Source organism: Petromyzon marinus, chromosome 84 (genome assembly GCF_048934315.1).
Source record: "Petromyzon marinus isolate PM22_M1 ecotype Great Lakes invasive population chromosome 84, UKy_Petmar_22M1.pri1.0, whole genome shotgun sequence".
NCBI classification, from domain to species: Eukaryota; Metazoa; Chordata; class Hyperoartia; order Petromyzontiformes; family Petromyzontidae; genus Petromyzon; species Petromyzon marinus.
In genome coordinates this window covers 407517-433930 of record NC_133749.1, presented here as the reverse complement: position 1 = coordinate 433930, position 26414 = coordinate 407517, and the positions used below count along the sequence as shown (strand labels likewise).

Here is a 26414-nt window from a genome sequence, read left to right as displayed (position 1 = left end):
ACTCACTCACTGTGTCACTCACTCACTGTGTCACTCACTCACTGTGTCACTCACTGTGTAACTCACTCACTGTGTCACTCACTCACTGTGTAACTCACTCACTGTGTCACTCACTGTGTCACTCACTGTGTCACTCACTGTGTCACTCAGTGTCACTCACTGTGTCACTCACTGTGTCACTCACTCACTGTGTCACCCACTGTGTCACCCACTCACTGTATCACTCACTCACTGTATCACTCACTCACTGTGTCACCCACTCACTGTGTCACTCACTCACTGTGTCACTCACTCACTGTGTCACTCACTCACTGTATCACTCACTCACTGTATCACTCACTCACTGTATCACTCACTCACTGTGTCACTCACTCACTGTGTCACTCACTCGCTGTGTCACTCACTCGCTGTGTCACTCACTCGCTGTATCACTCACTCACTGTATCACTCACTCAGTGTGACTCACTCGCTGTGTCACTCACTGTGTCACTCACTCGCTGTGTCACTCACTCGCTGTGTCACTCACTCATTGTGTCACTCACTCGCTGTGTCACTCACTCGCTGTGTCACTCACTCGCTGTGTCACTCACTCACTGTGTCACTCACCCACTGTGTCACTCACCCACTGTGTCACTCACTCACTGTGTCACTCACCAACTGTGTCACTCACCCACTGTGTCACTCACCCACTGTGTCACTCACCCACTGTGTCACTCACCCACTGTGTCACTCACCCACTGTGTCACTCACTCGCTGTGTCACTCACTGTGTCACTTACTCACTGTGTCACTTACTCACTGTGTCACTCACTCACTGTGTCACTCACTGTGTCACTCACTGTGTCACTCACTGTGTCACTCACTCGCTGTATCACTCACTCACTGTATCACTCACTCACTGTGTGACTCACTCGCTGTCACTCACTGTATCACTCACTCACTGTGTCACTCACTCGCTGTGTCACTCACTCGCTGTGTCACTCACTCGCTGTGTCACTCACTCGCTGTGTCACTCACTCGCTGTGTCACTCACTCACTGTGTCACTCACTCACTGTGTCACTCACCCACTGTGTCACTCACCCACTGTGTCACTCACTCACTGTGTCACTCACTGTGTCACCCACCAACTGTGTCACTCACCCACTGTGTCACTCACCCACTGTGTCACTCACCCACTGTGTCACTCACCCACTGTGTCACTCACTCGCTGTGTCACTCACTGTGTCACTTACTCACTGTGTCACTCACTCACTGTGTCACTCACTCACTGTGTCACTCACTGTGTCACTCACTGTGTCACTCACTGTGTCACTCACTGTCACTCACTCACTGTATCACTCACTCACTGTGTCACTCACTCACTGTATCACTCACTCACTGTGTCACTCACTCGCTGTGTCACTCACTCACTGTGTCACTCAGTGTCACTCACTGTGTCACTCACTGTGTCACTCACTCGCTGTGTCACTCACTCGCTGTGTCACTCACTCGCTGTGTCACTCACTCGCGGTGTCACTCACTCGCTGTGTCACTCACTCGCTGTGTCACTCACTCACTGTGTCACTCACTCACTGTGTCACTCACTCACTGTGTCACTCACTCTATCACTCACTCGCTGTGTCACTCACTCGCTGTGTCACTCACTCGCTGTGTCACTCACTCGCTGTGTCACTCACTCGCTGTGTCACTCACTCACTGTGTCACTCACTCACTGTGTCACTCACTCACTGTGTCACTCACCCACTGTGTCACTCACCCACTGTGTCACTCACCCACTGTGTCACTCACCCACTGTGTCACTCACCCACTGTGTCACTCACCCACTGTGTCACTCACCCACTGTGTCACTCACCCAATGTGTCACTCACTCGCTGTGTCACTCACACACTGTGTCACTCACTCACTGTGTCACTCACTCACTGTGTCACTCACCCACTGTGTCACTCACCCACTGTGTCACTCACCCACTGTGTCACTCACTCGCTGTGTCACTCACACACTGTGTCACTCACTCAGTCACTCACTGTGTCACTCACTCACTGTGTCACTCACACTCACTCCTCCCGTGCCCCGCCCCCTCCCCCCGTGCCCCACCCCCTCCACCCCCATGCCCCGCACCCTCCCCCCCGTGCCCCGCCCCCTCCCCCCCGCGCCCCGCCCCTCCCACCATGCCCCGCCCCTTCCCCCCATGCCCCGCCCCGCCCCCCCGTGGTACCGGTTGAGTCTGAGACGGACTCCATGGAGTCGAGCTGCAGGGCGTCCATCACCTCAAAGTCAGAGGGCTTCACGTGGATGAGGTTGTTCACTGTGCCCAGGTTACTCGTCACTACAGGCTACACACACAGTGGGTGAGTGAGTGGATGAGGTTGTTCACTGTGCCCAGGTTACTCGTCACTACAGGCTACACACAGACAGGTAGGTGGGTGAGTGGGTGAGTGAGTGGGTGGGTGGGTGAGTGAGTGGGTGAGTGGGTGAGTGAGTGGGTGAGTGAGTGGATGAGGTTGTTCACTGTGCCCAGGTTACTCGTCACCACGGGCTACACACACAGTGGGTGGTGGGGTGGGTGAGTGAGTGGGTGAGTGGGTGAGTGAGTGGGTGAGTGGGTGAGTGGGTGAGTGAGTGGGTGAGTGAGTGGATGAGGTTGTTCACTGTGCCCAGGTTACTCGTCACCACGGGCTACACACACAGTGGGTGGTGGGGTGGGTGAGTGAGTGGGTGAGTGGGTGAGTGGGTGAGTGGGTGAGTGAGTAGGTGAGTGAGTGGATGAGGTTGTTCACTGTGCCCAGGTTACTCGTCACTACAGGCTACACACACAGTGGGTGGGTGGGTGAGTGGGTGGGTGGGTGGGTGAGTGGGTAGATGAGTGAGTGAGTGGGTGAGTGAGTGGGTGAGTGGGTGAGTGAGTGGATGAGGTTGTTCACTGTGCCCAGGTTACTCGTCACTACGGGCTACAGACACAGTGGGTGGGTGGGTGAGTGGGTGAGTGGGTGGGTGAGGTTGTTCACTGTGCCCAGGTTACTCGTCACCACGGGCTACACACAACAGGTGGTGGGTGGGTGAGTGAGTGGATGAGGTTGTTCACTGTGCCCAGGTTACTCGTCACCACGGGCTACACACAGACAGGTAGGTGGGTGGGTGAGTGAGTGGATGAGGTTGTTCACTGTGCCCAGGTTACTCGTCACCACAGGCTACACACACAGTGGGTGGGTGGGTGAGTGGGTGAGTGGGTGGGTGAGGTTGTTCACTGTGCCCAGGTTACTCGTCACTACGGGCTACACACAGACAGGTAGGTGGTGGGTGGGTGAGTGGGTGAGTGGGTGGGTGAGTGGGTGGGTGAGTGGGTGAGTGGGTGGGTGGGTGAGTGGGTGGGTGAGTGGGTGAGTGAGTGGGTGGGTGGGTGAGTGGGTGGGTGAGTGGGTGGGTGAGTGAGTGGATGAGGTTGTTCACTGTGCCCAGGTTACTCGTCACTACAGGCTACACACACAGTGGGTGGGTGAGTGGGTGAGTGGGTGAGTGAGTGGGTGGGTGGGTGAGTGGGTGGGTGAGTGGGTGAGTGAGTGGATGAGGTTGTTCACTGTGCCCAGGTTACTCGTCACTACAGGCTACACACACAGTGGGTGGGTGAGTGGGTGAGTGGGTGAGTGAGTGGGTGGGTGGGTGAGTGGGTGGGTGAGTGGGTGAGTGAGTGGATGAGGTTGTTCACTGTGCCCAGGTTACTCGTCACTACAGGCTACAGACAACAGGTGGGTGGGTGAGTGGGTGGGTGGGTGAGTGGGTGAGTGGGTGGGTGAGTGGGTGGATGAGGTTGTTCACTGTGCCCAGGTTACTCGTCACCACAGGCTACACACAGACATAGTGGGTGGGTGAGTGGGTGGGTGGGTGAGTGGGTGAGTGGGTGAGTGAGTGGGTGAGTGAGTGGATGAGGTTGTTCACTGTGCCCAGGTTACTCGTCACTACAGGCTACACACAGACAGGTAGGTGGGTGGGTGAGTGGGTGGGTGGGTGAGTGAGTGGGTGGGTGGGTGAGTGGGTGGGTGGGTGGGTGAGTGAGTGAGTGGATGAGGTTGTTCACTGTGCCCAGGTTACTCGTCACTACAGGCTACACACAGACATAGTGGGTGGGTGGGTGAGTGGGTGGGTGGGTGGGTAAGTGAGTGAGTGGGTGGGTGAGTGGGTGAGTGAGTGAGTGGGTGAGTGAGTGGGTGAGTGAGTGGGTGAGTGAGTGGATGAGGTTGTTCACTGTGCCCAGGTTACTCGTCACCACAGGCTACACACAGACATAGTGGGTGGGTGGGTGAGTGGGTGGGTGGGTGGGTGAGTGGGTGAGTGAGTGGATGAGGTTGTTCACTGTGCCCAGGTTACTCGTCACCACGGGCTACACACACAGTGGGTGGGTGGGTGAGTGGGTGAGTGAGTGGGTGAGTGGGTGAGTGGGTGAGTGGGTGAGTGGGTGAGTGGGTGGGTGAGTGAGTGGATGAGTGGGTGAGTGGGTGGGTGAGTGAGTGGATGAGGTTGTTGACTGTGCCCAGGTTACTCGTCACTACAGGCTACACAAAGACACAGTGGGGGGTGAGTGGGTGGGTGAGTGGGTGGGTGGGTGGATGAGTGGGTGGGTGGGTGAGTGAGTGGATGGGTGAGTGAGTGGGTGAGTGGGTGGTGGGTGGGTGGGTGAGTGAGTGGGTGAGTGGGTGGTGGGTGGGTGGGTGAGTGAGTGGATGAGGTTGTTCACTGTGCCCAGGTTACTCGTCACTACAGGCTACACACACAGTGGGTGGGTGAGTGGGTGAGTGGGTGAGTGAGTGGGTGGGTGGGTGAGTGGGTGGGTGAGTGGGTGAGTGAGTGGATGAGGTTGTTCACTGTGCCCAGGTTACTCGTCACTACAGGCTACACACACAGTGGGTGGGTGAGTGGGTGAGTGGGTGAGTGAGTGGGTGGGTGGGTGAGTGGGTGGGTGAGTGGGTGAGTGAGTGGATGAGGTTGTTCACTGTGCCCAGGTTACTCGTCACTACAGGCTACAGACAACAGGTGGGTGGGTGAGTGGGTGGGTGGGTGAGTGGGTGAGTGGGTGGGTGAGTGGGTGGATGAGGTTGTTCACTGTGCCCAGGTTACTCGTCACCACAGGCTACACACAGACATAGTGGGTGGGTGAGTGGGTGAGTGGGTGAGTGAGTGGGTGAGTGAGTGGATGAGGTTGTTCACTGTGCCCAGGTTACTCGTCACTACAGGCTACACACAGACAGGTAGGTGGGTGGGTGAGTGGGTGGGTGGGTGAGTGAGTGAGTGGGTGGGTGGGTGAGTGGGTGGGTGGGTGGGTGAGTGAGTGAGTGGATGAGGTTGTTCACTGTGCCCAGGTTACTCGTCACTACAGGCTACACACAGACATAGTGGGTGGGTGGGTGAGTGGGTGGGTGGGTGGGTAAGTGAGTGAGTGGGTGGGTGAGTGGGTGAGTGAGTGAGTGGGTGAGTGAGTGGGTGAGTGAGTGGGTGAGTGAGTGGATGAGGTTGTTCACTGTGCCCAGGTTACTCGTCACCACAGGCTACACACAGACATAGTGGGTGGGTGGGTGAGTGGGTGGGTGGGTGGGTGAGTGGGTGAGTGAGTGGATGAGGTTGTTCACTGTGCCCAGGTTACTCGTCACCACGGGCTACACACACAGTGGGTGGGTGGGTGAGTGGGTGAGTGAGTGGGTGAGTGGGTGAGTGGGTGAGTGGGTGAGTGGGTGGGTGGGTGAGTGGATGAGTGGGTGAGTGGGTGGGTGAGTGAGTGGATGAGGTTGTTGACTGTGCCCAGGTTACTCGTCACTACAGGCTACACAAAGACACAGTGGGTGGTGGGTGGGTGGGTGAGTGGGTGGGTGAGTGGGTGGGTGGGTGGATGAGTGGGTGGGTGGGTGGATGAGTGGGTGGGTGAGTGAGTGGATGGGTGAGTGAGTGGGTGAGTGGGTGGTGGGTGGGTGGGTGAGTGGGTGGGTGAGTGGGTGGGTGAGTGAGTGGATGGGTGAGTGAGTGGGTGAGTGAGTGGGTGGGTGAGTGGGTGGGTGAGTGGGTGAGTGGGTGGGTGGGTGGATGAGTGGGTGGGTGAGTGAGTGGGTGAGTGGGTGGGTGAGTGGGTGAGTGAGTGAGTGGATGGGTGAGTGAGTGGGTGAGTGGGTGAGTGGGTGAGTGAGCGAGTGGGTGGATGGGTGGGTGAGTGAGTGGGTGAGTGGGTGGGTGGGTGAGTGGGTGGGTGAGAGGGTGAGTGAGTGAGTGAGTGGATGAGTGGGTGGGTGAGTGAGTGGATGAGTGGGTGGGTGAGTGAGTGGGTGGGTGGGTGAGTGGATGGGTGGGTGAGTGGGTGGGTGAGTGGGTGAGTGGGTGGGTGAGTGGGTGAGTGGGTGGGTGAGTGGATGAGGTTGTTGACTGTGCCCAGGTTACTCGTCACTACAGGCTACACACAGACACAGCAGGTGGGTGGGTGAGTGAGTGAGTGGGTGGGTGGGTGAGTGGGTGAGTGGGTGGGTGGGTGGGTGAGTGGGTGGGTGGGTGGGTGAGTGGGTGGGTGAGTGAGTAGGTGGGTGGGTGGGTGAGTAGGTGAGTAGGTGGGTGAGTGAGTTGAGTGAGTGAGCGAGCGAGCGTGTGAGCGGGGGAGCGGGTGAGCGAGTGGGTGAGTAGGTGAGTGAGTGGGTGAGCGGGCGGGTGAGCGTGCGAGCGAGTGAGTGAGCGGGTGAGCGAGCGTGTGAGTGAGCGTGTGAGTGAGTTAGTGGGTGAGTAGGTGAGTGAGTGAGCGTGTGAGTGAGTGAGCGTGTGAGTGAGTGTGTAAGCGTGCGAGCGTTACTTCATTGGGGTCGTGGAGCCACTGGCCGTCCACGTAGAACTTGTACTGATGCTCGCCCTCCGGTAGCTCCAGAATCGCCACAAAGTCGTTGTGACTACACGCGGTGGGAAGACAGTCAGCCAGTCACTCAGTCAGTCAGTCAGCCAGCCAGTCAGCCAGTCAGTCAGTCACTCAGCCAGTCAACCAGTCAGTCAGTCAGTCACTCACTCAGGCAGTCAGTCAGTCAGCCAGTCAGTCAGCCAGGCAGTCACTCACTCAGTCAGTCAGCCAGTCAGTCAGTCAGTCACTCAGCCAGTCAGCCAACCAGTCAGTCAGTCAGTCAGTCAGTCAGCCAACCAGTCAGTCAGTCAGTCAGTCACTCAGTCAGCCAGTCAGCCAGTCAGCCAGTCACTCACTCAGGCAGTCACTCACTCAGTCAGTCAGCCAGTCAGTCAGTCTGTCAGCCAGCCAGGCAGTCACTCACTCAGGCAGTCACTCACTCAGTCAGTCACTCAGCCAGTCATTCAGTCAGCCAGCCAGTCATTCAGTCAGCCAGCCAGTCATTCAGTCAGCCAGCCAGTCAGTCACTCAGCCAGCCAGTCAGTCAGTCATTCAGTCACTCAGCCAGTCAGCCAGTCAGTCACTCAGCCAGTCAGTCACTCAGCCAGTCAGTCACTCAGCCAGTCAGTCACTCAGTCAGCCAGTCAGTCACTCAGTCAGCCAGTCAGTCACTCAGTCAGCCAGTCAGTCACTCAGTCAGCCAGTCAGTCACTCAGTCAGTCACTCAGTCAGCCAGTCAGTCAGTCACTCAGCCAGCCAGTCACTCAGCCAGCCAGTCACTCAGTCAGCCAGTCACTCAGTCAGCCAGCCAGCCAGCCAGTCAGCCCGTCAGGTAGACGTCTCTATTAGTCAGAGTGTTAGTCAGAGTGTTAGTCAGAGTGTTAGTCAGAGTTCTAGTCAGTGTGTCAGAGTGCTAGTCAGAGTGCTAGTCAAAGCGTTAGTCAGAGTGCTAGTCAGAGTGCTAGTCAGAGTGCTAGTCAGAGTGCTAGTCAGAGTGCTAGTCAGAGTGCTAGTCAGAGTGTTAGTCAGAGTGCTAGTCAGAGTGCTAGTTAGAGTGCTAGTCAGAGTGCTAGTCAGAGTGCTAGTCAGAGTGCTAGTCATGGTGTTAGTCAGAGCGTTAGTCAGAGTGCTAGTCAGAGTGTTAGTCAGAGGGCTAGTCAGAGTGCTAGTCAGAGCGCTAGTCAGAGTGCTAGTCAGAGTGTTAGTCAGAGCGTTAGTCAGAGTGCTAGTCAGAGTGCTAGTCAGAGTGTTAGTCAGAGTGCTAGTCAGAGTGTTAGTCAGAGTGCTAGTCAGAGTGCTAGTCAGAGTGCTAGTCAGAGTGTTAGTCAGAGCGTTAGTCAGAGTGTTAGTCAGAGTGCTAGTCAGAGTGCTAGTCAGAGTGTTAGTCAGAGTGCTAGTCAGAGTGCTAGTCAGAGTGTTAGTCAGAGCGTTAGCTAGCGTGCTAGTCAGAGTGCTAGTCAGAGTGTTAGTCAGAGTGCTAGTCAGAGTGTTAGTCAGTGCTAGTCAGAGTGTTAGTCAGAGTGCTAGTCAGAGTGCTAGTCAGAGTGCTAGTCAGAGTGCTAGTCAGAGTGCTAGTCAGAGTGCTAGTCAGAGTGCTAGTCAGAGTGTTAGTCAGAGTGTTAGTCAGAGTGCTAGTCAGAGTGCTAGTTAGAGTGCTAGTCAGAGTGCTAGTCAGAGTGCTAGTCAGAGTGCTAGTCATGGTGTTAGTCAGAGCGTTAGTCAGAGTGCTAGTCAGAGTGTTAGTCAGAGGGCTAGTCAGAGTGCTAGTCAGAGCGCTAGTCAGAGTGCTAGTCAGAGTGTTAGTCAGAGCGTTAGTCAGAGTGCTAGTCAGAGTGCTAGTCAGAGTGTTAGTCAGAGTGCTAGTCAGAGTGTTAGTCAGAGTGCTAGTCAGAGTGCTAGTCAGAGTGCTAGTCAGAGTGTTAGTCAGAGCGTTAGTCAGAGTGTTAGTCAGAGTGCTAGTCAGAGTGCTAGTCAGAGTGTTAGTCAGAGTGCTAGTCAGAGTGCTAGTCAGAGTGTTAGTCAGAGCGTTAGCTAGCGTGCTAGTCAGAGTGCTAGTCAGAGTGTTAGTCAGAGTGCTAGTCAGAGTGTTAGTCAGTGCTAGTCAGAGTGTTAGTCAGAGTGCTAGTCAGAGTGCTAGTCAGAGTGCTAGTCAGAGTGCTAGTCAGAGTGCTAGTCAGAGTGCTAGTCAGAGTGCTAGTCAGAGTGCTAGTCAGAGTGCTAGTCAGAGTGCTAGTCAGAGTGCTAGTCAGAGTGCTAGTCAGAGTGCTAGTCAGAGTGCTAGTCAGAGTGTTAGTCAGAGTGCTAGTCAGAGTGTTAGTCAGAGTGCTAGTCAGAGTGCTAGTCAGAGTGCTAGTCAGAGTGCTAGTCAGAGTGTTAGTCAGAGTGCTAGTCAGAGTGTTAGTCAGAGTGCTAGTCAGAGTGTTAGTCAGAGTGCTAGTCAGAGTGCTAGTCAGAGTGTTAGTCAGAGTGCTAGTCAGAGTGCTAGTCAGAGTGCTAGTCAGAGTGCTAGTCAGAGTGCTAGTCAGAGTGTTAGTCAGAGTGCTAGTCAGAGTGTTAGTCAGAGTGTTAGTCAGAGTGTTAGTCAGAGTGCTAGTCAGAGTGTTAGTCAGAGTGCTAGTCAGAGTGCTAGTCAGAGTGTTAGTCAGAGTGTTAGTCAGAGTGCTAGTCAGAGTGCTAGTCAGAGTGTTAGTCAGAGTGCTAGTCAGAGTGCTAGTCAGAGTGTTAGTCAGAGTGCTAGTCAGCATGTTAGTCAGAGTGTTAGTCAGAGTGCTAGTCAGAGTGCTAGTCAGAGTGCTAGTCAGAGTGCTAGTCAGAGTGCTAGTCAGAGTGTTAGTCAGAGTGTTAGTCAGAGTGTTAGTCAGAGTGTTAGTCAGAGTGCTAGTCAGAGTGTTAGTCAGAGTGCTAGTCAGCCTGCTAGTCAGAGTGTTAGCTAGAGTGCTAGTCAGCCTGCTAGTCAGCCTGCTAGTCAGCCTGCTAGTCAGAGTGCTAGTCAGCCTGCTAGTCAGAGTGCTAGTCAGCCTGCTAGTCAGCCTGCTAGTCAGCGTGTTAGTCAGAGTGCTAGTCAGAGTGCTAGTCAGAGTGCTAGTCAGCCTACTAGTCAGCGTGTTAGTCAGAGTGCTAGTCAGAGTGTTAACTAGAGTGCTAGTCAGCGTGTTAGCGTGCTAGTCAGCCTGCTAGTGAGCGTGCTAGTCAGCGTGCTAGTCAGCGTGCTAGTCAGCGTGCTAGTCAGCCTGCTAGTGAGCGTGCTAGTCAGCCTGCTAGTCAGCGTGTTAGTCAGCGTGCTAGTCAGCCTGCTAGTCAGCCTGCTAGTCAGCGTGCTAGTCAGAGTGCTAGTCAGAGTGTTAACTAGAGTGCTAGTCAGCGTGTTAGCGTGCTAGTCAGCCTGCTAGTCAGCGTGCTAGTCAGCCTGCTAGTCAGCCTGCTAGTCAGCCTGCTAGTCAGCCTGCTAGTCAGTGTGCTAGTCAGCCTGGTCACCTCTTTGTGAGTGGGATTTTAGACGTCCAGCTGTCGAAGGAGCCCGCCAAGTAGACGTCTCTCCCTCCGCCGGGCCAGCGGAAGACGGTGGGTCGAGCAGGAGGAGGGAGCCCCCCAGACAGCTCCACATCCTCCTGCCAAGCTGCAAACTCCTTGTCTACACACATCTACACAGACACACACACATAGACACACAGAGACACACAGAGACACACAGACACACACACACAGACACAGACACACAGAGACACACAGACAGCTCCACGTCCTCCTGCCAAGCTGCAAACTTCTTGTCTACACACAGCTACACAGACACACAGACACAGACACACAGACACACAGACACACAGAGACACACAGTTACACACACAGACACACAGTTACACACAGACAGCTCTACGTCCTCCTGCCAAGCTGCAAACTCCTTGTCTACACACAGCTACACAGACACACAGACACAGACACACAGACACAGACACACACAGACACACACAGACACACAGACACACACAGACAGCTCTACGTCCTCCTGCCAAGCTGCAAACTCCTTGTCTACACACATCTACACAGACACACACACACAGTTACACACAGCTACACACAGAGACACAGAGACACACAGACACACAGACACAGACACACAGAGACACACAGACAGCTCTACGTCCTCCTGCCAAGCTGCAAACTCCTTGTCTACACACATCTACACAGACACACAGACACAGACACACACATAGACACATAGACACACACAGACACACAGTTACACACACAGACACAGCTACACACAGCTACACACAGACAGCTCTACGTCCTCCTGCCAAGCTGCAAACTCCTTGTCTACACACAGCTACACAGACACACAGACACACAGACACACAGTTACACACACAGCTACACAGAGACACACAGTTACACACACAGACACACAGTTACACAGAGACACACAGCTACACACAGACACAGCTACACAGAGACACACAGAGACACACAGAGACACACAGTTACACACAGTTACACACAGACACACACAGACACACACAGACACACACAGACACAGCTACACACAGAGACACAGACACACACAGACACACAGACAGCTCTACGTCCTCCTGCCAAGCTGCAAACTCCTTGTCTACACACAGCTACACAGACACACAGACACACACAGAGACACACAGAGACACACAGAGACACACAGTTACACACACAGACACACAGTTACACACACAGACACACAGTTACACACACAGACACACAGTTACACACACAGACACACAGTTACACACACACAGACACACAGTTACACACACACAGACACACAGCTACACACAGACACAGCTACACACAGAGACACACAGAGACACAGACACATACATAGACACACAGACAGCTCTACGTCCTCCTGCCAAGCGGCAAACTCCTTGTCTACACACAGCTACACAGACACACAGAGACACACAGACACACACAGAGACACACAGAGACACAGAGACACACAGTTACACACACAGACACACAGTTACACACAGACAGCTCTACGTCCTCCTGCCAAGCTGCAAACTCCTTGTCTACACACATCTACACAGACACACAGACACAGACACACAGCTACACAGACACACAGAGACACACAGACACACAGAGACACACAGAGACACACAGTTACACACAGTTACACACAGAGACACACAGAGACACACAGAGACACACAGACAGCTCTACATCCTCCTGCCAAGCTGCAAACTCCTTGTCTACACACAGCTACACAGACACACAGAGACACACAGAGACACACAGCTACACACAGCTACACACAGCTACACACAGCTACACACAGACAGCTCTACGTCCTCCTGCCAAGCTGCAAACTCCTTGTCTACACACAGCTACACAGACACACAGACACACACACAGACACACACATAGACACACAGAGACACACAGACACAGCTACACACAGAGACACACAGAGACACACAGACAGCTCTACATCCTCCTGCCAAGCTGCAAACTCCTTGTCTACACACAGCTACACAGACACACAGAGACACACAGTTACACACACACAGACACACAGCTACAGACAGACACAGCTACACACAGAGACACACAGAGACACAGACACATACATAGACACACAGACACACAGACAGCTCTACGTCATCCTGCCAAGCTGCAAACTCCTTGTCTACACACAGCTACACAGAGACAGACACACAGACACACAGACACAGAGACACAGAGACACACAGACACACAGTTACACACACAGACACACAGCTACACACATAGACACACAGAGACACAGCTACACACAGACACACAGTTACACACACAGACACACAGTTACACACAGCTACACAGAGACACACAGACAGCTCTACGTCCTCCTGCCAAGCTGCAAACTCCTTGTCTACACACAGACACACAGCTACACAGACACACAGCTACACAGACACAGAGACAGAGCTACACAGATACGCATAGACACAGCTACACACAGCTACACACAGCTACACAGAGACAGCTACACACAGAGACACACATAGACACAGCTACACAGACACACATAGACACAGCTACACAGACACAGAGACAGAGTCCCCCAGACAGCTCTACGTCCTCCTGCCAAGCTGCAAACTCCTTGTCTACACACAGCTACACATAGACACAGAGACAGAGCTACACAGAGACACCCAGCTACACAGAGACAGAGCTACACAGAGACACCCAGCTACACATAGACACAGAGACAGAGACACCCAGCTACACATAGACACAGAGACAGAGACACACAGCTACACATAGACACAGAGACAGAGACACACAGCTACACATAGACACAGAGACAGAGACACACAGCTACACATAGACACAGAGACAGAGACACACAGCTACACATAGACACAGAGACAGAGACACACAGCTACACATAGACACAGAGACAGAGACACACAGCTACACATAGACACAGAGACAGAGACACACAGCTACACATAGACACAGAGACAGAGACACACAGCTACACATAGACACAGAGACAGAGACACACAGCTACACATAGACACAGAGACAGAGACACACAGCTACACATAGACACAGAGACAGAGACACACAGCTACACATAGACACAGAGACAGAGACACACAGCTACACATAGACACAGAGACAGAGACACACAGCTACACATAGACACAGAGACAGAGACACACAGCTACACATAGCCACAGAGACAGAGACACACAGCTACACATAGACACAGAGACAGAGACACACAGCTACACATAGACACAGAGACAGAGACACACAGCTACACATAGACACAGAGACAGAGACACACAGCTACACATAGCCACAGAGACAGAGACACACAGCTACACATAGACACAGAGACAGAGACACACAGCTACACATAGCCACAGAGACAGAGACACACAGCTACACATAGCCACAGAGACAGAGACACACAGCTACACATAGCCACAGAGACAGAGACACACAGCTACACATAGACACAGAGACAGAGACACACAGCTACACAGACACAGAGACAGAGACACACAGCTACACAGAGACACACAGACACAGAGACAGAGCTACACATAGACACAGAGACAAAGCTACAGAGACACACAGCTACAGAGACAGAGACACATAGACACACAGACACACAGACAGAGAGACACATAGACACACAGACACACAGACAGAGCTACACAGAGACACACAGCTACACATAGACAGAGACAGAGACACACAGCTACACATAGACAGAGACACACAGCTACACATAGACACATAGACAGAGACACACAGCTACACATAGACACAGAAGACAGAGACACACAGCTACACATAGACACAGAGACAGAGACACACAGCTACACATAGACAGAGACAGAGACACACAGCTACACATAGACACAGAGACAGAGACACACAGCTACACATAGACACAGAGACAGAGACACACAGCTACACATAGACACAGAGACAGAGACACACAGCTACACATAGACACAGAGACAGAGACACACAGCTACACATAGACAGAGACACACAGCTACACATAGACACAGAGACACAGACACACAGCTACACATAGACACAGAGACAGAGACACACAGCTACACATAGACACAGAGACAGAGACACACAGCTACACATAGACAGAGACAGAGACACACAGCTACACATAGACACAGAGACAGAGACACACAGCTACACAGAGACACACAGACACAGAGACAGAGACACACAGCTACACAGACACAGAGACAGAGACACACAGCTACACAGACACAGAGACAGAGACACACAGCTACACAGACACAGAGACAGAGACACACAGCTACACATAGACACAGAGACAGAGACACACAGCTACACATAGACACAGAGACAGAGACACACAGCTACACATAGACACAGAGACAGAGACACACAGCTACACATAGACACAGAGACAGAGACACACAGCTACACATAGACACAGAGACAGAGACACACAGCTACACATAGCCACAGAGACAGAGACACACAGCTACACATAGACACAGAGACAGAGACACACAGCTACACATAGACACAGAGACAGAGACACACAGCTACACATAGACACAGAGACAGAGACACACAGCTACACATAGCCACAGAGACAGAGACACACAGCTACACATAGACACAGAGACAGAGACACACAGCTACACATAGCCACAGAGACAGAGACACACAGCTACACATAGCCACAGAGACAGAGACACACAGCTACACATAGCCACAGAGACAGAGACACACAGCTACACATAGACACAGAGACAGAGACACACAGCTACACAGACACAGAGACAGAGACACACAGCTACACAGAGACACACAGACACAGAGACAGAGCTACACATAGACACAGAGACAAAGCTACAGAGACACACAGCTACAGAGACAGAGACACATAGACACACAGACACACAGACAGAGAGACACATAGACACACAGACACACAGACAGAGCTACACAGAGACACACAGCTACACATAGACAGAGACAGAGACACACAGCTACACATAGACAGAGACACACAGCTACACATAGACACATAGACAGAGACACACAGCTACACATAGACACAGAAGACAGAGACACACAGCTACACATAGACACAGAGACAGAGACACACAGCTACACATAGACACAGAGACAGAGACACACAGCTACACATAGACAGAGACAGAGACACACAGCTACACATAGACACAGAGACAGAGACACACAGCTACACATAGACAGAGACACACAGCTACACATAGACACAGAGACACAGACACACAGCTACACATAGACACAGAGACAGAGACACACAGCTACACATAGACAGAGACAGAGACACACAGCTACACATAGACACAGAGACAGAGACACACAGCTACACAGAGACACACAGACACAGAGACAGAGACACACAGCTACACAGACACAGAGACAGAGACACACAGCTACACAGACACAGAGACAGAGACACACAGCTACACAGACACAGAGACAGAGACACACAGCTACACAGAGACACACGGACACAGAGACACACAGAGACACAGAGACACACAGCTACACACAGACAGAGACACACAGACACACAGCTACACACAGCTACAGAGACAGTGGTGTATAGTCTATAGTGTGTAGTGTATAGTAGTGTGTCTAGTGTATAGTAGTGTATCTAGTGTACAGTAGTGTATCTAGTGTACAGTAGTGTATCTAGTGTACAGTAGTGTATAGAGTGTACAGTTGTGTATAGAGTGTATATGTGTATAGTGTAGTATAGTGTAGTATAGTGTATAGTGTAGTATAGTGTATAGTGTAGTAGTGTATAGTGTAGTAGTGTATAGTGTAGTAGTGTATAGTGTAGTATAGAGGAGTGTAGTGTATAGTGTAGTGTATAGTGTATAATGTGGTAGTGTATAGTGTAGTGTATAGTGTAGTAGTGTAGTGTATAGTAGTGTAGTGTAATGTAGTGTAGTAGTGTACAGTAGTGTAGTGTATAGTGTAGTAGTGTAGTATATAGTGTAGTGTATAGTAGTGTAGTGTAGTATATAGTGTAGTGTATAGTAGTGTAGTGTATAGTATAGTGTAGTAGTGTATAGTATAGTGTAGTAGTGTATAGTGTGTAGTAGTGTATAGTGTATAATGTAGTAGAGTATGTAGTAGAGTATAGTGTATAGTATAGTGTAGAGTATAGTGTATAGTAGTGTAGAGTATAGTGTAGTGTATAGTATATAGTAGTGTAGAGTATAGTGTATAATGTAGTAGAGTCTAGTGTAGAGTATAGTAGTGTAGTGTATTGTGTATAAAGTAGTAGTGTAGTAGTGTATAGTGTAGTAGTGTATAGTGTATAATGTAGTAGTGTAGTGTAGTAGTGTATAGTGTATAGTGAAGTGTAGTGTGTAGTGTAGTGTGTAGTAGTGTTGTAGTGTATTGTGTGTAGTAGTGTATAATGTAGTAGTGTAGTGTATAGTAGTGTATAGTGTAGTAGAGTATAGTGTAGTGTAGAGTATAGTGTAGTGTATAGTAGTGTATAATTTAGTAGACTATAGTGTAGTGTAGAGTATAGTGTAGTGTGTATAGTGTATACTGTAGTAGAGTATATGGTAGTGTATAGTGTAGTGTAGTAGTGTCGTGTACAGTATAGTAGTGTAGTGCATAGTGTATAATGTAGTATATGGTAGAGTATAGTGTATGGTGTATAGTGTAGTAGTGTAGTGTATAGTGTATAGTAGTGTAGTGTATAATGTAGTAGAGAATAGTGTATAGTAGTGTAGTGTATAATGTAGTAGAGTATAGTGAAGAGTATAGTGAAGAGTATAGTGTTTAGTGTAGTGTATAGTGTAGTGTATAGTGTAGTGTATAGTGTAGTGTATAGTGTATAGTGTAGTGTATAGTGTAGTGTATAGTGTAGTGTATAGTGTAGTGTATAGTGTAGTGTAGTGTATAATGTAGTAGTGTATAGTGTAGTAGTGTATAGTGTATAGTGTGGTGTATAGTGTGGTGTATAGTATAGTGTATAGTGTAGTATAGTGTATAGTATAGTGTATAGTATAGTGTAGTGTATAGTGTATAGTATAGTGTAGTGTATAGTGTAGTGTATAGTGTATAGTATAGTGTATAGTATAGTGTATAGTGTAGTGTATAGTGTAGTGTATAGTGTAGTGTATAGTGTAGTGTAAGGACCTTGCTCTCCCCCGTGTGGAAGATGTAGAGTATAGTGTAGTGTATAGTGTAGTAGTGTATAGTGTAGTAGTGTATAGTGTAGTAGTGTATAGTGTAGTAGTGTATAGTGTAGTAGTGTATAGTGTAGTAGTGTATAGTGTAGTAGTGTATAGTGTAGTAGTGTATAGTGTGTATAGTGTGTATAGTGTAGTGTATAGTGTAGTGTATAGTGTAGTGTATAGTGTAGTGCATAGTGTAGTGTATAATGTAGTATAGTGTAGTGTATAGTGTAGTGTATAGTGTAGTGTATAGTGTATAATGTAGTAGTGTATAGTGTAGTGTATAGTGTAGTAGTGTATAGTGTAGTGTATAGTGTAGTAGTGTATAGTGTATAAAGAACCTTGCTCTCCCCCGTGTGGAAGATGTAGTGTATAGTGTAGTGTATAGTGTAGTGTATAGTGTAGTGTATAGTGTAGTGTATAGTGTAGTGTATAGTGTAGTGTATAGTGTAGTGTGTAGTGTAGTGTATAGTAGTGTAGTGTATAGTAGTGTAGTGTATAGTAGTGTAGTGTATAGTAGTGTAGTGTATAGTGTAGTAGTGTATAGTGTATAGTGTAGTAGTGTATAGTGTAGTAGTGTATAGTCTAGTAGTGTATTATGTAGTGTATAGTGTAGTGTATAGTGTGGTGTAGTATAGTGTAGTGTATAGTGTAGTGTAGTATAGTGTAGTGTATAAAGGACCTTGCTCTCCCCCGTGTGGAAGATGTAGTGTATAGTGTAGTAGTGTATAGTGTAGTAGTGTATAGTGTAGTAGTGTATAGTGGTGTAGTAGTGTATAGTAGTGTATAGTGTAGTGTATAGTGTATAATGTAGTATAGTGTAGTGTATAGTTTAGTAGTGTATAGTGTAGTGTATAGTGTAGTGTATAGTGTAGTGTATAGTGTAGTGTATAAAGGACCTTGTTATCCCCCGTGTGGAAGATGTAGTGTATAGTGTAGTGTATAGTGTAGTAGTGTATAGTGTAGTAGTGTATAGTGTAGTAGTGTATAGTGTAGTAGTGTATAGTGTAGTAGTGTATAGTGTAGTAGTGTATAGTGTAGTAGTGTATAGTGTAGTGTATAGTGTAATAGTGTATAGTGTAATAGTGTATAGTGTAATAGTGTATAGTGTAGTGTATAGTGTAGTAGTGTATAGTGTAGTGTATAGTGTAGTGTATAGTGCAGTGTATAGTGTATAGTGTAGTGTATAGTGTAGTGTATAGTGTAGTGTATAGTGTAGTGTATAGTGTAGTGTATAGTGTAGTGTATAAAGGACCTTGCTCTCCCCCGTGTGGAAGATGTAGTGTATAGTGTAGTGTATAGTGTAGTGTATAGTGTAGTGTATAGTGTAGTGTATAGTGTAGTGTATAGTGTAGTGTATAGTGTAGTGTGTAGTATAGTGTATAGTGTAGTGTATAGTGTAGTGTATAGTGTAGTAGTGTATAGTGTAGTGTATAGTGTAGTAGTGTATAGTGTAGTGTATAGTGTAGTGTATAAAGGACCTTGCTCTCCCCCGTGTGGAAGATGTAGTGTATAGTGTAGTGTATAGTGTAGTGTATAGTGTAGTGTATAGTGTAGTAGTGTACAGTGTACAGTGTAGTGTATTAAGAACCTTGCTCTCCCCCGTGTGGAAGATGTAGAGTATAGTGTAGTGTATAGTGTAGTGTAGTGTATAGTGTAGTGTATAAAGAACCTTGCTCTCCCCCGTGTGGAAGATGTAATGTATAGTGTAGTGTAGTGTATAGTGTAGTGTATAGTGTAGTGTATAGTGTAGTGTATAGTGTAGTAGTGTATAGTGTAGTGTATTAAGAACCTTGCTCTCCCCCGTGTGGAAGATGTAGTGTATAGTGTAGTGTATAGTGTAGTGTATAGTGTAGTGTATAGTGTAGTGTAGTGTATAAAGAACCTTGCTCTCCCCCGTGTGGAAGATGTAGTGTATAGTGTAGTGTATAGTGTAGTGTATAGTGTAGTGTATAAAGAACCTTGCTCTCCCCCGTGTGGAAGATGTAGAGTATAGTGTAGTAGTGTATAGTGTAGTGTATAGTGTAGTGTATAGTGTATAGTATAGTAGTAGTGTATAGTGTAGTGTATAGTGTAGTGTATAGTGTAGTGTAAGGACCTTGCTCTCCCCCGTGTGGAAGATGTAGTGTATAGTGTAGTGTATAGTATAGTGTATAGTGTAGTAGTGTATAGTGTAGTAGTGTATAGTGTAGTAGTGTATAGTGTAGTGTATAGTGTAGTGTATAGTGTAGTGTATAGTGTAGTGTATAGTGTAGTGTATAGTGTATTAAGAACCTTGCTCTCCCGTGTGGAAGATGTAGTGTATAGTGTAGTGTATAGTGTATAGTGTAGTAGTGTATAGTGTAGTGTATAAAGAACCTTGCTCTCCCCCGTGTGGAAGATGTAGTGTATAGTGTAGTGTATAGTGTAGTGTATAGTGTAGTGTATAGTGTAGTGTATAGTGTAGTGTAGTGTATAAAGAACCTTGCTCTCCCCCGTGTGGAAGATGTAGTGTATAGTGTAGTGTATATTGTAGTAGTGTATAGTGTAGTGTGTAGTGTAGTGTATAGTGTAGTGTATAGTGTAGTGTATAGTGTATAGTGTAGTGTAGTAGTGTATAGTGTAGTGTAAGGACCTTGCTCTCCCCCGTGTGGAAGATGTAGTGTATAGTGTAGTGTATAGTGTAGTGGTGTATAGTGTAGTAGTGTATAGTGTAGTAGTGTATAGTGTAGTAGTGTATAGTGTAGTGTATAGTGTAGTAGTGTATAGTGTAGTGTATAATCTAGTGTATAGTGTAGTGTATTAAGAACCTTGCTCTCCCCCGTGTGGAAGATGTAGTGTATAGTGTAGTGTATAGTGTAGTAGTGTATAGTGTAGTGTATAGTGTAGTAGTGTATAGTGTAGTGTATAGTGTAGTAGTGTATAGTGTAGTGTATAATGTAGTGTATAGTGTAGTAGTGTATAGTGTAGTGTATAGTGTAGTGTATAGTGTAGTGTATAAAGAACCTTGCTCTCCCCCGTGTGGAAGATGTAGTGTATAGTGTAGTGTATAGTGTAGTAGTGTATAGTGTAGTAGTGTATAGTGTAGTGTATAATGTAGTGTATAGTGTAGTGTATTAAGAACCTTGCTCTCCCCCGTGTGGAAGATGTAGTGTATAGTGTAGTGTATAGTGTAGTGTATAATGTAGTGTATAGTGTAGTGTATAGTGTAGTGTATAGTGTAGTGTATAGTGTAGTGTATTAAGAACCTTGCTCTCCCCCGTGTGGAAGATGTAGTGTATAGTGTAGTGTATAGTGTAGTGTATAATGTAGTGTATAGTGTAGTGTATAGTGTAGTGTATAGTGTAGTGTATTAAGAACCTTGCTCTCCCCCGTGTGGAAGATGTAGTGTATAGTGTAGTGTATAGTGTAGTGTATAATGTAGTGTATAGTGTAGTGTATAGTGTAGTGTATTAAGAACCTTGCTCTCCCCCGTGTGGAAGATGTAGTGTATAGTGTAGTGTATAGTGTAGTGTATAATGTAGTGTATAGTGTAGTGTATAGTGTAGTGTATAGTGTAGTGTATTAAGAACCTTGCTCTCCCCCGTGTGGAAGATGTAGTGTATAGTGTAGTGTATAGTGTAGTGTATAATGTAGTGTATAGTGTAGTGTATAGTGTAGTAGTGTATAGTGTAGTGTATTAAGAACCTTGCTCTCCCCCGTGTGGAAGATGTAGTGTATAGTGTAGTGTATAGTGTAGTGTATAATGTAGTGTATAGTGTAGTGTATAGTGTAGTGTATAGTGTAGTGTATTAAGAACCTTGCTCTCCCCCGTGTGGAAGATGTAGTGTATAGTGTAGTGTATAGTGTAGTGTATAATGTAGTGTATAGTGTAGTGTATAGTGTAGTAGTGTATAGTGTAGTGTATTAAGAACCTTGCTCTCCCCCGTGTGGAAGATGTAGTGTATAGTGTAGTGGTGTATAGTGTAGTAGTGTATAGTGTAGTGTATAGTGTAGTAGTGTATAGTGTAGTGTATAGTGTAGTAGTGTATAGTGTAGTGTATTAAGAACCTTGCTCTCCCCCGTGTGGAAGATGTAGTGTATAGTGTAGTGTATAGTGTAGTGTATTAAGAACCTTGCTCTCCCCCGTGTGGAAGATGTAGTGTATAGTGTAGTGTATAGTGTAGTGTATAGTGTAGTGTATTAAGAACCTTGCTCTCCCCCGTGTGGAAGATGTAGTGTATAGTGTAGTGTATAGTGTATAGTGTAGTGTATTAAGAACCTTGCTCTCCCCCGTGTGGAAGATGTAGTGTATAGTGTAGTGTATAGTGTAGTGTATAGTGTAGTGTATTAAGAACCTTGCTCTCCCCCGTGTGGAAGATGTAGTGTATAGTGTAGTGTATAGTGTATAGTGTAGTGTATTAAGAACCTTGCTCTCCCCCGTGTGGAAGATGTAGTGTATAGTATGTAGTGTATAGTGTAGTGTATAGTGTAGTGTAGTAGTGTATAGTGTAGTGTATTAAGAACCTTGCTCTCCCCCGTGTGGAAGATGTAGTGTATAGTGTAGTGTATAGTGTAGTGTAAGAACCTTGCTCTCCCCCGTGTGGAAGATGTAGAGGTCGTCGGGGCTGTCCATGAGGATCTTGGTGGGGCGGTCGTGATCCTTGGGGGGGCAGCCCACCCCTCCCCCCGCCCCTCCCCCCGCCCCTCCCCCGCCGCCCCCACCGCTGTCCCTGCGGGGGGGCTTCTGGCCCCCCCCACCCGCCCCCACGGAGCCCCCACCACCACCACCACCACCCCGCTCGCTCGTCGTGTTGCCCATGGCAACGCCGGGGAGGGGGGGGGCCCTGACGGTGTAGAGGCAAAGGGGGGGGGGGCACGGGGGTGGGGGAGTGGGGGAGTCAGTAGCAGCAACCTGCCCATCCACCCAGCTACTCACTCACTCACTGAGCTACTCACCCACCCACTCAGCTACTCACTCACCCACTCACTCACCCAGCTACTCATTCACCCACCCAGCCACCTACTCAACCAGCTACTCACTCACCCACCCACCCAGCTACTCAACCAGCTACTCACTCACCCACCCAGCTACTCACTCACCCACACAGCTACTCACTAACCCAGCTACTCATTCAACCACCCAGCCACCTACTCAACCAGCTACTCACTCACCCACCCACCCAGCTACTCACTCACCCACCCACCCAGCTACTCACTCACTCACCCACCCAGCTACTCACTCACCCACACAGCTACTCACTCACCCAGCTACTCACCCACTAACTCACCCACACAGCTACTCACTCACCCACCCAGCCACCTACTCAACCAGCTACTCACTCACTCACCCACCCAGCTACTCACTCACCCACACAGCTACTCACTCACCCAGCTACTCACCCACTCACTCACCCACACAGGTACTCACTCACCCACTCACTCACCTAGCTACTCACTCACCCACCCACTCAGCTACTCACTCACCCACTCAGCTACTCACTCACCCACCCACTCAGCTACTCACTCACCCAGCTACCCACTCACCCACTGAGCTACTCACTCACCCACACAGCTACTCACTCACCCACTCACCCACCCAGCCACCTACTCAACCAGCTACTCACTCACCCACCCAGCTACTCACCCACCCACTCAGCTATCCACACAGCTACTCACTGACCCACTCAGCTACTCACCCACCCACTCAGCTACTCACCCACCCACTCAGCTACTCACCCACCCACTCAGCTACTCACCCACCCACCCAGCTACTCACCCACCCACCCAGCTACTCACTCACCCACCCACCCAGCTACTCACTCACCCACCCACCCAGATACTCACCCACCCACCCAGCTACTCACCCACCCACCCAGCTACTCACCCACCCACCCAGCTACTCACGCACCCACCCAGCTACTCACTCACCCAACCAGCTACTCACCCACCCACCCAGCTACTCACCCACCCACCCAGCTACTCACCCACCCACTCAGCTACTCACCCACCCACTCAGCTACTCACCCACCCACTCAGCTACTCACCCACCCACCCAGTTACTCACCCACCCACCCAGCTACTCACCCACCCAGCCAACTACTCACCCACCCACCCAGCTACTCACCCACCCACCCAGCTACTCACTCAACCACCCAGCTACTCACCCACCCACCGAGCTACTGACTCACCCACCGAGCTACTCACTCACCCACCCAGCTACTCACTCACCCAGCGAGCTACTCACTCACCCACCCAACTACTCACCCACCCAGCTACTCACCCACCCAGCTACTCACCCACCCAGCTACTCACCCACCCAGCTACTCACCCACCCAGCTACTCACCCACCCAGCTACTCACCCACCCAGCTACTCACCCACCCAGCTACTCACCCACCCAGCTACTCACCCACCCAGCTACTCACCCACCCAGCTACTCACCCACCCAGCTACTCACCCACCCAGCTACTCACCCACCCAGCTACTCACCCACCCAGCTACTCACCCACCCAGCTACTCACCCACCCAGCTACTCACCCACCCAGCTACTCACCCACCCAGCTACTCACCCACCCAGCTACTCACCCACCCAGCTACTCACCCACCCAGCTACTCACCCACCCAGCTACTCACCCACCCAGCTACTCACCCACCCAGCTACTCACCCACCCAGCTACTCACCCACCCAGCTACTCACCCACCCAGCTACTCACCCACCCAGCTACTCACCCACCCAGCTACTCACCCACCCAGCTACTCACCCACCCAGCTACTCACCCCCTCACCCACCCAGCTACTCACCCACCCAGCTACTCACCCACCCACTCAGCTACTCACTCACTAAGCTACTCACTCACCCACCCAGCTACTCACTCACCCAGCTACTCATCCACCCACTCAGCTACTCACCCACCCAGCTACCCACCCACTCAGCTACTCACCCACCCAGCTACTCATCCACCCACCCAGCTACTCACCCACCCACCCAGCTACTCACCCACCCACTCAGCTACTCACCCACCCACCTACTCACCCACCCACCCAGCTACTCACTCAACCACTTACTCACCCAGCGAGCTACTCACTCACCCAGCGAGCTACTCACTCACCCAGCGAGCTACTCACCCATCCACCCAGCTACTCACCCACCCAGCTACTCACCCACCCAGCTACTCACCCACCCAGCTACTCACCCACCCAGCTACTCACCCACCCAGCTACTCACCCACCCAGCTACTCACCCACCCAGCTACTCACCCACCCAGCTACTCACCCACCCAGCTACTCACCCACCCAGCTACTCACCCACCCAGCTACTCACCCACCCAGCTACTCACCCACCCAGCTACTCACCCACCCAGCTACTCACCCACCCAGCTACTCACCCACCCAGCTACTCACCCACTCAGCTACTCACCCACCCAGCTACTCACCCACCCAGCTACTCACCCACTCAGCTATTCACCCACTCACCCACTCAGCTACTCAACCCCTCACCCGCCCACCCACTCACCCACCCAGCTACTCACCCACCCAGCCACTCACACACTCAGCTACTTACCCCCTCACCCACTCAGCCACCCACCCCCTCACCCAGCCACCCACTCAGCCACCCACCCCCTCAGCCACCCACCCCCTCAGCCACCCACCCCCTCAGCCACCCCCTCAGCCACCCACCCTCACCCACCCAGCCACCCACTCAGCCACCCACCCCCTCAGCCACCCACCCACTCAGCCACCCAGCCACCCACCCCCTCACCCACCCAGCCAGCCACCCACTCACCCACCCCCTCACCCACCCACCCCCTAAGCCACCCACCCCCTCACCCCCTCAGCCACCCCCTCCCGCGATGACCTTCCACCTCTAGGCCTATCCGCACTAGGCCGCAAACCCCACCACCACCAGCACCACCAGCACCACCCCTCACCGCTCTCCTCTCACGCCGCGAAACTCACCAAGGCAGCAGCAGCAGCAGCAACAACGACGACAACAACAACAACAACGGCGGCGTCGACTGTAGACGAGGTGGAGAGACAAAGGCGGCCGGGCGAGAGCCTCCGTTCAGTTGCTGAGGGGCGCCTCGCTCGCTCTCTCGCTCGCTCGCTCCCACAGTGCAACGCGCGCGCGTGTTGAGGTCACGTGACTCGCACACCGTGGGGGGGGGGGGGCTTTTATAGCGCGAGGGGCGGGGCGTCCAAGTCACGTGGTGTTGATGAAAGTTGGAGGAGGCGGGGGGGGATAGGAATTGGGGTGGAGAGTCACGTGGTGTTGATTAGTGGTGGGGGAGAGTCACGTGGTGTTGATTAGTGATAGGGGGAGAGTCACGTGGTGTTGATTAGTGACGGGGGGGGGGGGGGAGAGTCACGTGGTGTTGATTAGTGACAGGGGGAGAGTCACGTGGTGTTGATTAGTGTACAGGGGGAGAGTCACGTGGTGTTGATTAGTGACGGGGGGGGGGGGAGAGTCACGTGGTGTTGATTAGTGACAGGGTGAGAGTCACGTGGTGTTGATTAGTGACGGGGAGAGTCACGTGGTGTTGATTAGTGACAGGTGGAGAGTCACGTGGTGTTGATTAGTGACGGGGGGAGAGTCACGTGGTGTTGATTAGTGATGGGGGAGAGTCACGTGGTGTTGATTAGTGGTGGGGGAGAGTCACGTGGTGTTGATTAGTGATAGGGGGAGAGTCACGTGGTGTTGATTAGTGACGGGGAGAGAGTCACGTGGTGTTGATTAGTGATAGGGGGAGAGTCACGTGGTGTTGATTAGTGACGGGGGAGAGTCACGTGGTGTTGATTAGTAACGGGGGAGTGTCACGTGGTGTTGATTAGTGACGGGGGAGAGTCACGTGGTGTTGATTAGTG

At 50.5% G+C, this 26414-nt stretch overlaps 1 protein-coding gene across 2 annotated transcripts in view; it reads right to left on the bottom strand.

Moving 5' to 3' along the window:
• The window catches only part of LOC116936955 (5'-AMP-activated protein kinase subunit beta-1-like), a 37986-nt gene extending 12300 nt beyond the window's left edge, over positions 1 to 25686 (bottom strand). Inside the window, exons 1-5 of one of the 2 annotated variants that reach the window (XM_076057685.1) lie at positions 25509 to 25686; positions 22139 to 22397; positions 10328 to 10494; positions 6815 to 6908; positions 2216 to 2333 (exon numbers count right to left, since the gene is read on the bottom strand). In XM_076057685.1, the coding sequence (XP_075913800.1) occupies positions 2216 to 2333; positions 6815 to 6908; positions 10328 to 10494; positions 22139 to 22372 (613 nt within the window). In that variant the 5' untranslated portion in view covers positions 22373 to 22397; positions 25509 to 25686. The remainder of the gene's footprint in view (positions 1 to 2215; positions 2334 to 6814; positions 6909 to 10327; positions 10495 to 22138; positions 22398 to 25508) is intronic. The other variant, XM_076057684.1, reaches the window with a different exon arrangement.
• Positions 25687 to 26414: the final 728 nt, after the last annotated feature.